The sequence below is a fragment of the Schistocerca cancellata genome, chromosome 2 (assembly GCF_023864275.1).
Source record: "Schistocerca cancellata isolate TAMUIC-IGC-003103 chromosome 2, iqSchCanc2.1, whole genome shotgun sequence".
In the NCBI taxonomy this organism is placed as follows: domain Eukaryota; kingdom Metazoa; phylum Arthropoda; class Insecta; order Orthoptera; family Acrididae; genus Schistocerca; species Schistocerca cancellata.
The window spans coordinates 866,027,613-866,043,774 of NC_064627.1; the positions used below are offsets into that span (position 1 = coordinate 866,027,613).

The 16,162-nt window shown below is 39.5% G+C and overlaps 1 protein-coding gene across 2 annotated transcripts in view; it reads right to left on the bottom strand.

Annotated features, from left to right (window-relative positions):
• LOC126162817 (luc7-like protein 3) overlaps nucleotides 1-12,797 on the bottom strand; it is a 146,067-nt gene extending 133,270 nt beyond the window's left edge. The window contains exons 1-2 of one of the 2 annotated variants that reach the window (XM_049919561.1): nucleotides 12,478-12,795; nucleotides 10,739-10,984 (exon numbers count right to left, since the gene is read on the bottom strand). In XM_049919561.1, the coding sequence (XP_049775518.1) occupies nucleotides 10,739-10,984; nucleotides 12,478-12,582 (351 nt within the window). In that variant the 5' untranslated portion in view covers nucleotides 12,583-12,795. Of the gene's footprint in view, nucleotides 1-10,738; nucleotides 10,985-12,477 lie in introns of both variants that reach the window. The other variant, XM_049919562.1, reaches the window with a different exon arrangement.
• Nucleotides 12,798-16,162: the final 3,365 nt, after the last annotated feature.

A 16,162-nucleotide genomic window follows, 5' to 3' on the forward strand; every position in this document is an offset into this window, starting at 1 on the left:
CCTACCAACAAACAAAAATACTTACATTTTATCAGCTGTCGTCCTTTCCATTCAAACGTTCCCTCTCACAAAGCCTCACATTTGAGGCAGATGCAGACACTTTACAGGAATACACCAGACTTTAGCTTTCACTGGACGTAATTACCCAACCAGCCTAGTTCAAAAGCAGATTTCCCGAGCCATCAAAGCCAGTCCTGGTTCTGCCGATTCCTCCCCCCCCCCCCCCCCCCCAAATAAAACTTAGTAGAACTGGTCCTGAATGTGTTAATCAGCTACTTCGACAAGGCTATGACTTACTAAAATCATGCCTCGAAATAAGGTCCATTCTGTCCAACATTTTGCCCACCATACCTAGAATAGTTTTTAATCGCCCTCCCAATCTCTGTAATATCCTTGTCAGACCTTATGCTACTTCCACACTCATTTCCTTAACTCTTTGGCTCCTATCTCTGACCGTTCCTGGTACATATCTTACCCTCCTACCACCACCTGTACCAGCCCTGTAACTGGCAAAAACTATGCTATCAAAGCGAGAGCCACCTGTGAAACAACCCATGTTGTGTACTAGCTGCCATGTAAACATTGCTTACATAGGTATGACCACCACCAAGTTATCAGTCATGATGAGTGGACATAAACAGAGGGTGCACACTGACAACACAATATCCTGTTGAAGTGCATGCTTTACAGCATGACCCCAGTACCTGTTTCACCACACATGCCACCTACATTCTCCTGCTCACCCCCCCCCCCCCCCACACACACACACACACACACACTAGCTTCTCAGAACTCTGCAGGAGGGAACTGGCATTACAACATGTTCTTGGCTCTTGTCACTCATCTCATCTTAACTGATATTAATTCTTCAGTCACAGCATTTATCCTCAGTAAGTGTGCCTTTCTTAACTTCCATTTAGTTTTCTACATCTTTAATGTTCTGCCCTGTCCATTTTCCCCTGCCCCACCTCTAACACATACAATGCACTTAGCTTTGTACTCTTATTAACTTGTGCATGATGTTTTGTCAATAATCTTAGTCTTTCATATCACCCTAGCTTCCACCTTTAAGCTCTTAGGTTTTCAAATCTCATCCAGTGCAGTTCCCAACAATCATTCCTTCCTTCCCATCCCAGCTGGGTCTCCCGTGACCCGGGGTTGTTGGCCTCTTTTTCCAACATCTCCCAGTCATTTTCTTCTGCCTGCTTCCTTCCCCTTCAACCCCTCTGTCAGGAGAGTTTGGCTCTGAAAGCTTGCAGATTTCGAAACCTCTATATGTAGTCTCTCCTGCTGCCGCTTGGTGAACAGATTTTTTAATCTATCCAATTACATTATATTTTCTAATTTTAGTTATTTTCATAGATGTATTACATTATGTGTGTTTTTAAATAATTTTTCAATTAGGAATGGTCCTGGTGTGGTTAAAGTAATAATATCCTATATAATTTTAGCCTAATGTATCATGTTAGCAAGTTCATAGTAAAGGCATTGTTGAGTTGTACTCAAATGAATGGTATGGCATGTGCTTTTGGTTGGAAAATATTAGGCTAGAAATGTGGTGTCCTTTTTATGAAGTTGGTAAGGAACAAGTTGAAAAGCTTAAGTCTTTAATTGATGTAGCTATTCATGATAACTGTGCAGTACCCATGACAGTTATTCTGTACAATGTGTGGATGCACTATTGCCCACATGCTCAACTGTTTGCTTAGAGTCCACTTGTTGGCTTTGACCAGTGACATAACTGTGTCACGTTGTGTGCTGTCATGTGTGACATATTGACATGGATTGTGTTTGTAGAGGGAGTGTTAAGCACATTACAGTGCGTAGTTTATGTTTACGAGTGATGTTAGTATGGCACTGGACTTACTGCTGTATTACTTGGTGTTTTAGAAGTTTGTTTTTGTTGCCTTGTGAGACAGTTATTTAAATGTGATTAGTTATCGGCTACTGTTTTGTCATTGGTCCTGAAATTGTTCATTTGTTGTGTAGTTCGTGGCTTTAAGTGTGTGTGTGTGTGTGTGTGTGTGTGTGTGTGTGTGTGTGTGTGTGTTTTTCCAGCATATGGAATGCTGACATTATTCATATCGTCATATTTGTCGTTTCTCCCTGCCAAAAACCCCCTAATTCCTGCAGCTGTCCATTGCATTTTATTTGTGTTGTGTTCATGATGTAAGGAACAAAGCAGGCAGGCGGAATGGTACTGTACAGTAATCTCCCCCCCCCCCTCCAAATAATAACTTCTAAAGAGTATTTCATCACCAAAAATGCTTTTGAATTTAATTTTGTTTCAGAGAAAATTCCAACAGTGAGTTCTCTGTGTGCTCTAAATAATGTAGTCAATGATGAAATGTGGGATGAAAATATATTTGAGTAGTTCCTTTTTTGTTAAATTTGCAACCAAAAAATCCATTACAGACTTCAACACAAAGTTTTCTAACAGTAGATGCTGATGAACAAGAAGTCACCACCTTTAAAGAGACAATACATTTAGAGCCGATAATACCGCAAGGGTGCCTAGGTCTGATATTCTTCAAATTCTTAACGTGTCTCGACCACTGACAACGATTTTCATTCCTTGGCTTGAACATAAATATTTCACAGCCAGTACATTTTTCATTAAAATGTGTAATTTGTTTATATGTCCTTGTTGGAAACCAATACTATTACAATAAAACAGGTTAAAATGAAACTTGTTTTGTGTCAGTCCCATTGTCACTTGGGGGGGGGGGGGGGGGGGGGGGGGGGAGTGAGAACAACAAAACATTAATGCAGAAATGGCTACACACTACTTATCTACCATAAAAAATTTTAGAATCCAGTTGGGTGTAATTTCATATAATTTTTATACCATTTTACCACATTTGCATGTCTATGATTTTGTTTTACTAAAATTGTATTTAGGTCTATCCCATGCTATGGTCACAGAAAGAAAGTTCCTGATTCGGTATAAATTAAAGTTTGGAATGGGCCGTTCCACTACAAGTGGTCTAATTTTGGAAAAGTTCTCACATGAACATCACAGGTTTTGCTGAAAGTTTGTGTGAACTTTTACACATGGTCCTAGTAAGCATTGGTACAGTTCCACAACCACTAATTCAATATTTCCAGAGATATGTTCATTTGTTTGGTCCCATTATAGAGCTATCAACAGTGCACCCGTGAGTTTTCAGCAACTGTGAGACATAACACCTCCAACAATATTTTCTTGACAGAAACAAAACTAGGTCATTTTGTACATCTTTTTGCATTCCCTTAACTGAAGTAATAATTTAAAGGAAAGTTGGCTGAAAAAGTGGATGTTCGAAGAAAAAAAAAGTGAAGTTTAGCTTTTTATATTTGCAGAAGCAATTGTGGAATAAACATGAAATCTTGTATTTCAGAACTCAATGTAAGGTCTTAGAATACAAAATTTTGTTCTCCTACTGCTTCCCAGTAGTTCACAAATTGAGGGCAAAGCTGACGATTTTTCTAAAATTGCCAAAAATCTATATCTGGCCCACTTTTACAAAGAAAGATTCTTCTGCAAACTCTTATAAGCCAATTTCACTAGAAAGACCATGATCAAATTACCTAAGAACTTGATTTGATTTTGCAATGTGAGCATATAAGACACTAAAAACGACACGGTGGAGGTGCACTGAAGATGGGTACATATTTCACTGATAATCAAATCTGATATCTTCATTATGAACTACAATTGTTTAGTACTTTTGTGGAAAATAAAATCAGAGGCCCTGATGACCAAGAAATGAACTTAAGTACTGGAAATAAGTAGTCTTTTTTCTTGACATCTCTACAGTATTCAACTCTACAAAATTCTCTTTATAAAAAATTAAATCAATTAAGAAATTCAATAAAAACAATAGTTTTCTTTTCTTTTGTGGATCTAATCATATGAGGCAATCACATCCAGAAAGCGTAATTTTTGAATTCTGTCTTATCAAAATTTCTTCCCAAACAATCCCATCAGTGACATCTGACCAGCAGTCTAGTCTTCCTCATAACATGCTGCAGCACTACAGAAATCTGTAAAACATTTTAGTAGCTTGGAGCAAACTTAAGTTTAGAATCCTAAAAGAGACCTCTTGTAACTAAGGCCTCTGACACTTACAGAAATGTTATCAGTCTTGGGGGGTCTACATCTATACTCTGCAAACAAACTTGGGGTACATGGCAGAGGGTACATCTCATTTACCAGTAATTTGGGTTTCTTCCTGTTCCATTCGGGTATGGACCACATAAATAATGATTATTTGAATGCCTCTGGGTGTGTAGTAACTACTCTAATCTTATCTTCAAGACCGCTATGTGAGCGATACATAGGGGGTTGTTGTATATTCCTAGAGTAATTATTTAAAGCTGGTGCTTGAAACTTTATTAATAGACTTTCTCAGGATAGTTTACGTCTATCTTCAAGAGTCTTCCAGTTCAGTTCCTTCAGTATCTCTGTGACACTCTCCCATGGATTAAGCAAACCTGTGAACATTCGCACTGCCCTTCTCTGTATATGTTCAATATCCCATTGGTCCTATCTGATACGGGTCCCGCACACTTAAGCAATATTCTAGAACTGGTTGCAAGAGTGATTTATAAGCAATCTCCTTTGTAGATTGATTGCACTTCCCCAGCAGTCTACCAGAAAACCAAAGTCTACAACCTGCTTTACCCATGTCTGAATCTATGTGATCATTCCATTTCATATCCCTACAAAGTGCTACATCCACATATTTGTACGAGTTGGCCAGTTCCAAAAGTGACCCTCTGATATTATACTGAATGAAACTTCCTGACCGATTAAAACTGTGAGCCAGAACAAGACTCCAAGTCTGGATATTTCGTATCAGCGCACACTAACCTGCAGAGTTAAAATCTCATTCTGGAAACATCCCCCAGGCTGTGGCTAAGCCTTGTCTCCGCAATATCCTTTCTTCCAGGAGTGCTAGTTCTGCAAGTTCTCAAAGGGGCTTCTGTGAAGTTTAGAAGGTAGGAAACAAGGTATTGGAAGAAGGAAAGCTGTGAGGATGGGGTGTGAGTCATGTTTGGGTAGCTCAGATGATAGAGCACTTGCCTGTGAAAGGCAAAGGTCTCGAGTTCGAGTCTCAGTCTGACACACAGTTTTAATCTGCTAGGAAGTTTCATATCAGCGCACACACTGCTGCAATGTGAAAATATCATTGTAATCTCACTGAATACTTAGGCAGTTTCTTTCAGATAGTACTTCATTATAGGTAACTGCATCATCTGCAAAAAGCTTGATTTTACTATTGTCTGCAAGACCATTAATACACAACATGAACAGCAATGGTCCCAACACACTTACTTGGGGGACACCCGAAGTTAGTTCTACAATTGAAGATAACTCTCCATCCAAGATAGTATGTTGCACCCTCACTACCAAAAGTCCTCAATCCAGTCACAAATTTCATTTGATACCCCATATGACTGTAATTTTGACAATAAGCATAGGTGTGGTACTGAGCCATATGCTTTTCGAAAATTAAGAAATACAGCATCTACCTGACTGCTTTGATACAAAGCTTTCAGTATGTCGTGAGGAAAGTACAAGTTGGGTTTCACATGATCGATGTTTTTGAAATCTGTGCTTGGCATGATTGGCAATGAGGAGATTATTCTGTTCAAGATACCACATTATGATTGAGCTCAGAATATCCCGTGTAAAGAAACCACAATCAGGCTTGGGAACTAGTGGTAAAAAAAACCACCCACAGCTGCAGTTGCACAGCTATCGGGCATGGACCTCTGGGTGGTTAGGAACTGGTTGTCTCACTTTAAAAGATACCAGAAGTGGTTAAGCCATGATGGACCATAGCAACACATTTACATAATTCTTCACCAGTATACTAATGTTCCATATAAATCGCAAATTGTGCTAACATGAAGTACACCATACCTTAAACCAGAATTAAAATAGCACATCATCATCATCATCATCATCATTTAAGACTGATTATACCTTTCAGTGTTCAGTCTGGAGCATAGCCCCCCTTATACAGTTCCTCCATGATCCCCTATTCAGTGCTAACATTGGTGCCTCTTCTGATGTTAAACCTATTACTTCAAAATCATTCTTAACCGAATCCAGGTACCTTCTCCTCGGTCTGCCCCAACTCCTCCTATCCTCTACTGCTGAATCCATGAGTCTCTTGGGTAACCTTGCTTCTCCCATGCGTGTAACATGACCCCACCATCTAAGCCTGTTCGCCCTGACTGCTACATCTATAGAGTTCATTCCCAGTTTTTCTTTGATTTACTCATTGTGGACACGCTCCTGCCATTGTTCCCATCTACTAGTACCTGCAATCATCCTAGCTACTGTCATATACGTAACCTCAACCTTATTGATAAGGTAACCTGAATCCACCCAGCTTTCGCTCCCATACAACAAAGCTGGTTGTAAGATTGAACGGTGCACAGATAACAGTCTTGGTACTGACTTCCTTCTTGCAGAAGAGAGTAGATCGTAGTTGAGCACTCACTGCATTAGCTTTGCTACACCTCGCTTCCAGTTCTTTCACTATGTTGCAATCCTGTGAGAATATGCATCCTAAGTACTTGAAACTGTCCACCTGTTCTAACTTTGTTCCTCCTATTTGGCACTCAATCCGTTTACATCTCTTTCCCACTGACATTACTTTCGTTTTGCAGATGCTAATCTTCATACCATAGTCCTTATATTTCTGATCTAGCTCTGAAATATTACTTTGCAAACTTTCAATCGAATCTGCCATCACAACTAAGTCATCCGCATATGCGAGACTGCTTATTTTGTGTTCACATACCTTAATCCCACCAAGCCAGTCTATTGTTTTCAACATATGATCCATGAATAATATAAACAACAGTGGAGACAGGTTGCAGCCTTGTCTTACCCCTGAAACTACTCTGAACCATGAACTCAATTTACCGTCAACTCTTAACTGCTGCCTGACTATCCATGTAAAGACCTTTAATTGCTTGCAAAAGTTTGCCTCCTATTCCATAATCTCGTAGAACAGACAATAACTTCCTCCTAGGAACACGGTCATATGCCTTTTCTAGATCTATAAAGCATAGATACAATTCCCTGTTCCACTCGTAACACTTCTCCATTATTTGCCGTAAGCTAAAGATCTGGTCCTGACAACCTCTAAGAGGTCTAAACCCACACTGATTTTCATCCAATTGGTCCTCAGCTAATACTCGCACTTTCCTTTCAACAATACCTGAGAAGATTTTACCCACGACACTGATTAAAGAGATACCCCTGTAGTTGTTACAATCTTTTCCGTTTCCATGTTTAAAGATTGGTGTGATTACTGCTTTTGTCCAGTCTGATGGAACCTGTCCCGACTCCCAGGCCATTTCAATTATCCTGTGCAGCCATTTAAGACCTGACATTCCACTGTATTTGATGAGTTCCGACTTAATTTCATCCACCCCAGCTGCTTTATTGCACTGCAATCTATTGACCATTTTTTCCACTTCCTCAAATGTGATCCTATTTCCATCATCATTCCTATCCCATTCTACCTCGAAATCTGAAACATTACTGATCGCATTTTCACCTACATTGAGCAACTCTTCAAAATATTCCCTCCATCTGCCCAAGGCATCCACAGGATTCACCAGCAGTTTTCCTGACCTGTCCAAAATACTTGTCATTTCCTTCTTAACTCCCTTTCGAAGACTGCTAATTACACTCCAGAATGGTTTTCCAGCAGCTTGACCCATAGTCTCCAACCTGTTTCCAAAGTCTTCCCACGATTTCTTCTTGGATGCTGCAATTATCTGTTTGGTTTTGTTTCTTTCTTCAACATAACTTTCTCTGTCTACCTGGGTTCTGGTATGTAGCCATTTTTGATACGCCTTCTTTTTCCTTTTACAGGCTGCCTTGACTGTATCATTCCACCAAGCTGTTTGCTTCATCCTACTTTTACACACTACTGTTCCAAGACATTCTTTAGCCACTTCTAGTACTGTGTCCCTGTACCTTGTCCATTCCTTTTCCAATGACTGTAATTGACTACATTCAACTAACTGGTACCTTTCTGAGATCGCTGTTATGTACTTGTGCCTGATTTCCTTATCCTGAAGTTTCTCCACTCTTATCCTCCTACATAGGGACCTGACCTCCTGCACTTTCGGCCTCACAAACCCAATTTCACTGCAGATTAAATAATGATCAGTGTCATCAAAGAATCCCCTGAATTACACAATTTAAAAAAATACTAATAATTCTCTGTAATATGAATTCATTCCAAAAACTGTCAAGAAGATTGCTATGAACTTCACTACAATTTTCAGAATGTCATAATGATGTAAAAAGTAAAGACTCTTTTAAAAACATGAGCTGCAGCTGTCATGCAACAGTTTTACTGCCATGATCTGCATTGGCTTGGTAATGCAAAATTAAAATTGTGAAGTTTATAACCAGTTTGATTTTGTAGTTATAGCAGAAAAACAGATTGAAATATATATGGGAAGGCAGGCTTTCACGGTGAATATCAATGATGCAAGTTTTCTCGTGTTAACAGCTGAGTCAAGGCATCATTCTGCGGAAAAGTTCCCTATTTCACCTGAAGTTGATGAGTCGAAACTTTTCAAAATGTTGCCTTGACTCTGAAGACTGAAATATTCACAATGAATCGTGACAAAGACATCTCTTTTTTTGGAGTTTTCAAGTTATTCAGACATTATCTCATCAAGACTTTTGATATTGCCTTCCCCAGAGTGCACTAAACATTTGTAGAACACAATAAAAGACATCTACTTTAATTTTGGGTACTACCCCTTTTCTCAATACACTTTCAACGTCTTGTTTTCTAGGTGTGTGTGTGTGTGTGTGTGTGTGTGTGTGTGTGTGTGTGTGTGTGTGTGTGTGAGTGAGAGAGAGAGAGAGAGAGAGAGAGATTCTAAGACCTTGTATTGGTAAGTTATGACATGCACGGTTTTAGGTTCATCCAGCAATTACTTCCAGAAATATAAAAAGCTAAACTTCACACCTTTTACGCGTGACTATTTTTTCAGCGGACATTGTTTCACATTATCCATATTAAAATTGCTCATGAAATATTTTTTTTATGATTATTTCGCTTAAGAGAGGGCAAAAAGTCATAGAAGATGGCCTAGTGCACTGTTGTTCGCTGTGCTATGGGATCAAACAAATGGCCGTATCTCTGGAAGTATTGAATTAAACAATAGAAAATCCAGGATGGTATGTAACAATATTATGAAAACCATAGTTGCTACTCACCATTCAGCGGAGATGCTGAGTCACAGGAAGGCACAACAAAGTGACCCTCACAAAATGAACGTTTGGCCAACAAGGCCTTTGTCGAAAAGAGGGGGCGCGCACGCACGCACGCACGCACACGCACACACACACACACACACACACACACACACACACACAACATCCAGCTGAAGCCAGGCTACTAGCAGCAGCACATGATGGGAGACGCAACTGGGTGGGGGTAAGGAGGAGGCTGGGGGGGGGGGGGGGGGGTGGAGGAGAAGGGATAGCATGGTAGTGGTTGAGGACAGTGAAGTGCTGTTAGTGGGGGCATGTAGGGACAAGGTAGAGAGAGGGTAGGACATTTAGGTACAGTCGGGTGATTAGACAGAGCGTGGGAGTGGAAAAGGAGAGAAGTAACAAGACTGGGTACATTGATGGAATAGAGGGCAGTGCAGTGCTGAATGGGAACAGTGAAGGGGCTAGGTGGATTGTCCTTACCCATCTAGCCCGTTCCCTGATCCCATTCCAGCACTATGCAGCCCTCTATTCCACCAACGCACCCAGTCTTTAATTCTCTCCTTTTTCACTATCTCAACACCTCTCTCCCCCACTCTGTCTAACCTCTTGACTGCACCACCTAGCTGCCCTACCCTCACCCCATCTTGTCCCTTCATGCTCCCACTAGCAGCACTTCACCATCCCTCATCCTAATCTGCTATCCTTCCCCCTCTCCACCCCAGTCTCCTCTTTATCCCCATCCACTTGCCTCTCCCATCATGCGCTGCTGCTCGTAGTCTAGCTTCAGCTGCAGCGTGTTTGTTTGTGTGTGTGTGTGTGTGTGGAGGGGGGGGGGATTGCGTTTCCGATAAAAGCCTTGTTGGCCGACAGCTCATTTTGTGCCTATCTGCGACTCAGAATCTCCACTGCATGGTGAGCAGCAACTATCCTTTTCATAACATTGAAGTACTGAATTAGTGATTGTGAAACTTTACCAATGTTTATTGGGAACATGTGCAAATGTTCACTCAAATTCTGTGATGATCATGCAGGAATCTCTAGACCATGTGGCATGGAATAACCTGAAAACGAAACTTGTTAAAATGTTATGCAAATGTCCCAGTCTGTCGCATGGAATAGCCCACCTAAGTCACTCATTTTTATTCATATTTACCACTTTCTACATTTAGCTTCTGTTCCCACTGGTGTTACACACCGTTATTGATTAATTACTAGAATTTACAACCGTTGGTTTACCACTAAACTGTTTCCAGCACACAGCTACTATAGCAGCCATCATCTGCTACCCCTTCTCCTAAATACATATTACATGTGTAATAGTGGAAAAACAAGTTTTTTGATCATAATACATTAAGAATATTTGTCAATGCTGCAAATACCACATAGCTTGGAAGAAGAAATATGGAGATTAATTATTTTATATGTTACTTTAAAGCAATACAGAAATTATTTTTAATGCTTGTTATATACTTGCAGTTAACTTACCATATCAGTTTTACCCATTAAGGCAAGTCTTTGTTTTCCTTTGATTATCTTCCTTTCCACTTCATTAAGCATACTCTGGCAGAACCTTATGAATTCATCTTCATACTGCTGTTTTTTATAGCTGTTTGATTTTTCATACAGTGCTTTGACTTCATCATCATGGACCTTTGGACACTGCCCCAAGTCAGCTCGCGTATTTACAAACAAGTCATGAGGACAAAATTTCACCATATACAGCTTGCAGTACTGTCAACAAATGTGATTTCATAGAATTTGCAATAGAAAAATATAAACAAATGGCTATAATATCAATCAAATTTCAGACCCGAAATTTTATACCTGAAACCTTATCAACAGCAAAAAAAATCATTTGAGAAAACTGTATTACAGGGAAACAGAATAGTTAGAGAATAATGGGCCTTCAAGAGCAAATTGCACACTGACATTTAAAAGTAGAAAAAACTTATGTTGCTTGAAAATGTTAATTCCTTCCTCAGGGCGGAAAGAGGGTTAGATTGGGGAACTTTGGAAATTAGAGGAAGATTACATCGACACCAGGTTGAGACAGAGCTGCCTGTAGTGAAATAGCAGTATTTGTGACTGCCTCCTAAGCAAACTATATACCTGTAACGTTACCACATGTAGTTTTCTTCCATAAATTATTATTTTATCAACAACTCTTCAGCCCTGTTCACAAGTGGTGTTCTTTCATACACTTCTTCGAAATAAGATTATATTCATATTAACTGCAAGGAGCTATCAGTAAACACTGTCTGGAATCTAGAGTATATGATTCATAAGAAGTTTAAAGTAGACATGAGTACTAATAGATCAAAAGCCTTAATGTGAATATTGAGACACACCAATTTTTTAATAGTTTCCAAGTTCCAGAAACCATCTTCAGCAGCCTCTGTGAACTCAAAGCTTGAAACATTAAAATTAGAAAGGCAGAGTAGAGTGCTGGGTCCTCACTTCCAGTAGAAACAGAGAAATGAGACATGAAAAAATGTATGCAGAAGCTGATGTGTGTGTGTGTATATATATAATCAGTGTAGCCAGAACTAAGCTTTCAAATGTGTCGTCATATACCAAAGGCAAGACTGGAAGAAGAAATTGGGAGACATGGGGTTTGGGGTGAGAGGCAAGGGAGCGATCCACACGTTATAAAAGAACAGCATATTATATTTGGTGTGACGACAAAAGTAGAGCAGTAACATACTGATACGGCGACACTAAGGTTATTAAAAACAGGTACATTTCATAGCGGCATTACTAATCTATGATAACTATAAACACATTTTCGAAGCACTGCATTTAATGAAAACAACGTGTATGTATTATTTTAATCGAATACAGAAGTTCGCACCGTTTCCAATATTAGAAAGAGCTAACACGATAAGCGTGGCATTTTTGAACAGTTTTGTTATTTAAATAAAACGCTTGGTATAACTACCACACACCATTTACTCAGAAGATACTCTCTGTAAATTGTTTAACACGCGTTTCCAAACTAATTAAAAATTGCGGTTAAAACTGTTCTTTTGAACCCCTTCAACTGCTTGCATATGTAATAAGTCTACTTTATTCGACCTTATTGCTTCACTCCCACATTTACTGCTACACTGCAAAATCTTTTGAGAAAATGCCTTTAGTTACATGGTCGTTTATTATTATTATTATTGGTGGTGGACTGTTAATATCCAAGGTAGAAAAAACGCAATTGCAGAACATTTATGTACCTCTGGATCTTCCCAATTGAGTTCCTTCGTTTTGTCATTTGGTGCCATATTTCTATTTCTCCCCATAAGTTCATCTAGAAGAGCTGCCGCTGCTAACACAGCCATTTTTTATTTTATCTGCAAATCACTCCACACAAATGTTCACTTACTAACAAATTACACTACACAGATCGCTGAATACATTCAATTCTATCAAAGATCAAAACTATCACAGGTCAAGTCTGACATTAACGCGTTCTCAAAGAGGCTCATACAATATCACCAAACAATAAAGCTGAGCCCACACAAGCAACGAAAGTATCGCCAAAGCTAGTGGTACACTGCAGTCGCAATCACAGTCTAACATAAAAGTCGCGACACTTCGCCTCGATTTTGTTGCCTTCAGCGCCAGCAGCGCTCCAAGCGGCCGGTAGGTTGAGCTGTGAGTTCGGCGCGATCGTGAAAGCGAATAGTGATTGTTTATTTTGATTTATACAATGGTTTTTACCATCGGGAGCGTTTGTAGCGCAATAAATTGCAGCAGCAATAGGAAGAAGACGCCACAGCTGTCTTTTTTTAGGTTTCTTAAGGATCCTGAGAGGTATATACCATCATGTTACTAAACTGTATCGTCAGGATTCACTTGCAAATGTATGTGTATAAATGATGAATGTTTCGTTTTAGGAGCAAAAAAATGGCTAGTTAATAGCAGACGAGAAGACCTTATGAAGAAAGACCCGGTTTACCTGTATAATAGTATTAGGTTTTGTTCGCTACATTTCGAACAAAACCAGTTCATGAACACAGACAATAAAAACTCGTGTGGACTGCAGTACCCACACTGTTTGACATTCCAAATAAGCCACCTCAACTGACGAAGAGGAAACTGCCACAAAGATTTGACAGTCAATCTAAAGCTGTAAAACAGTCCTATGACACAGAAGCAGCCAGTTCAACTCTCCATGTATTAGTGCCAGATTCGTGAGAATCATCAACACAGACCTGCTTTGACGATGAAGTGGTTAGATTAAGTGCAGCTGTTCGTGTCTTACAAAAGCGTGTGAAGTGTCAGAACGTGCAGATTGCTAGACTTCGAGGGAAACTATTATGGGATAAGGAAAGTGTCTACAGACAGATTGTTTGAAAATTATTCAAATATTTGGTTTTTAGTGAAATGTAATGTAATCAGCTCATTATAATGTTTTCAGCATATTTCTCCCACTATTTGTCAGTTGCTTGTCCCACTTAGAACAATATAAAGATGAAGGTCGTACTTGTGGCAACAGGCGACAGTGACAAACACAGTAGGCCTACAGAACGATAAACGAGCTGTCCATCGCTTTTGCATGTAGAGGTACATGTCCGTGCTTCTTACATGTGAATCTGTGTGTTTATAGTCTTTTGATATCAACGTGGTAAGCTGCAATTCTGTCCAATGTCACAAGTGTTTCTTCACGAATGTGTTGTAGCTTGCCACTCTTTTTTTGTCCATACTTGCGCTTATTTTAGAATCATTTTTAGAAACATATGTGCTTTCTGATACTACACAAACTCTTGGAGGCAAGTAACTAACTCGAATAATTCGGAAATTACTTAGGAAAATGGATGCAAACACACATTATGCTTACAACGTGTCTGACGTTCACCTTACCTGCCGCTTGAAGCGCTAGTGTCGCTCCATCTGTCAAACGGCAACAACTTTTACAGCAGTGAGTGTCGCGACTGTTAGACTGTGGTTGCAATGCTGCTGTATGTGTGAACTTCCAGTTTTTGGTGGCGCAACTTAAGAGACGCAAGGTTCGTCGTGCCACAAAACGTTCAACTTCGATGTATTATGTTGCGCAACTGTCGTTCCATTACTGCTCCCTTATGGTAGCGTTTCGAAACAAAAGCATTCTGTCGCAGTTATCGTGGAGTAATTGCTGCTGCAATCCATTCGATTTCATTGTGTTTTCATTTTATTATTGAAAAAAGTGAAAACAGTGGAGGGCAGGCGCACTTTCGCAGCTTCTGGAACTACAAGAACACCAGCGCATGTTTGATTTTGTGCATCAGTGTGCGTGTGTACTTGCAAACCAATGACGTAACCCACAATCTTAAAATATTTCTGAGTGGACAAATAAATAAACTTAATATATGTAACCAAACAAGCGAGTCATACAAACTTCATGTTTATGAGGAGAAGCATTGTACAAATTGTGTATTATACGCAGCAAATAGCTCCCGAGTGTATGGTAGCAGCTGTTAAACTAAAACTTGGTTATTCAAAATGCATATATCAACGAACACAATAAGATTCTAAAATCTCGGAAGAGTGGCGTGCCTGCAGATGATATTTACATGCCAGCCGTTGGTTAGTTCGCCATTGTAGACAGCACTGTCGTCTTCGTGTGATATTTGTTTTATAATTCTGTCTGTGTACCTGTATGAAATCTATTTATGGATCCTACACTTGAGTTTCGTCTTTCTTGTATTTAACTCATGTCACAGCTCTAATGCCATACCCAGCACATTAAAATTCATACCCGACCACATGATTTCAACAGACGCCGTATTGAAAGCTGTGCAACTACGAAGAATTTGTGGCGTCCTGTGCGAGGGATAGCTCAAGGTGTCACTACCGAAAGACAAGAGCTGTGGCGCCACATTAGTTGCGTGTGTGAATCGGCTTAAGAGAGACGACTTATTTATTTATTTATTTAACCTTCAGCTTAGATACACTATTTAGGCACCAAGAGTTACACTCTTTTGCCTTAATCAGTTATGCTGTTAAGCCGTTAACAATTAGTAGAACAAACTCACTTTCTAAAAAACAGATAAATTCACAGATTGCTTGACAATAACAACTTTCCGAACAATTACCAAATCATTTCAACGTGTAATCAAGTTAGGTTTGCTTTCTCTCCTTTTGTGCACTGATATATAAAAAAAGCCGACAATCACGCGGTAAACTATATAGAAAAGTGTGATGTACAAGAACCGACCAGTTCTGAAATTATTACATTGCACTGGATTTCTGGGGAGTTAACGGAGAGGAGTCTCTGGGATCGGAAAGAAGCCTAAGATGTACATTTCATTTTTGTTTATTAATTTGGAAGTTCGCAAAAAATTACCATACAGCCATACACTTTACAAACACTAATACAGTTCCTTGTTAATACTAGTCACAAATATGATTTTAACTATTCATTTCCAGAACTTCTAGCTATATTCAAGCAGTAATGTAAAGTAAGAGTATATTACAAAATTTAAATATTTACTTATACCTATGGGTCGAGTGGCCATAAAGTGTACTTGGAAAACCACATGCTAGATGAACACTAGTTCTTACCAAATGTTCCATAGCACTCTGCCTGAGTGCACTGCATTTGGAACAAATGCTGAAAAAGCAGCTGAGACCAAAATAGGACATATCACAATCACAATAAGGAGAATTAAAGATAGAGGTGTTTTTCTTGTTGTGGTTTGACTTTAAGTAGTCGATATATTGCGAGATGCCAAGTCTTTACTCGTTCCCTAGAATAACAGTTACTTTCTTTTCCGAATTTCCGGGTCACCGTCTTGTTTCCTTTTGATGATGTCGTCCTGTTATACAGTGCCACTGACTTTTTTTCAAATGCGGAGGGTGAGGGCTAGAAGAGAGCTTCTACATCCAAACAACTCACTACAAAACCACAAAACATGGTTCCCATAATTCTTCTATGTC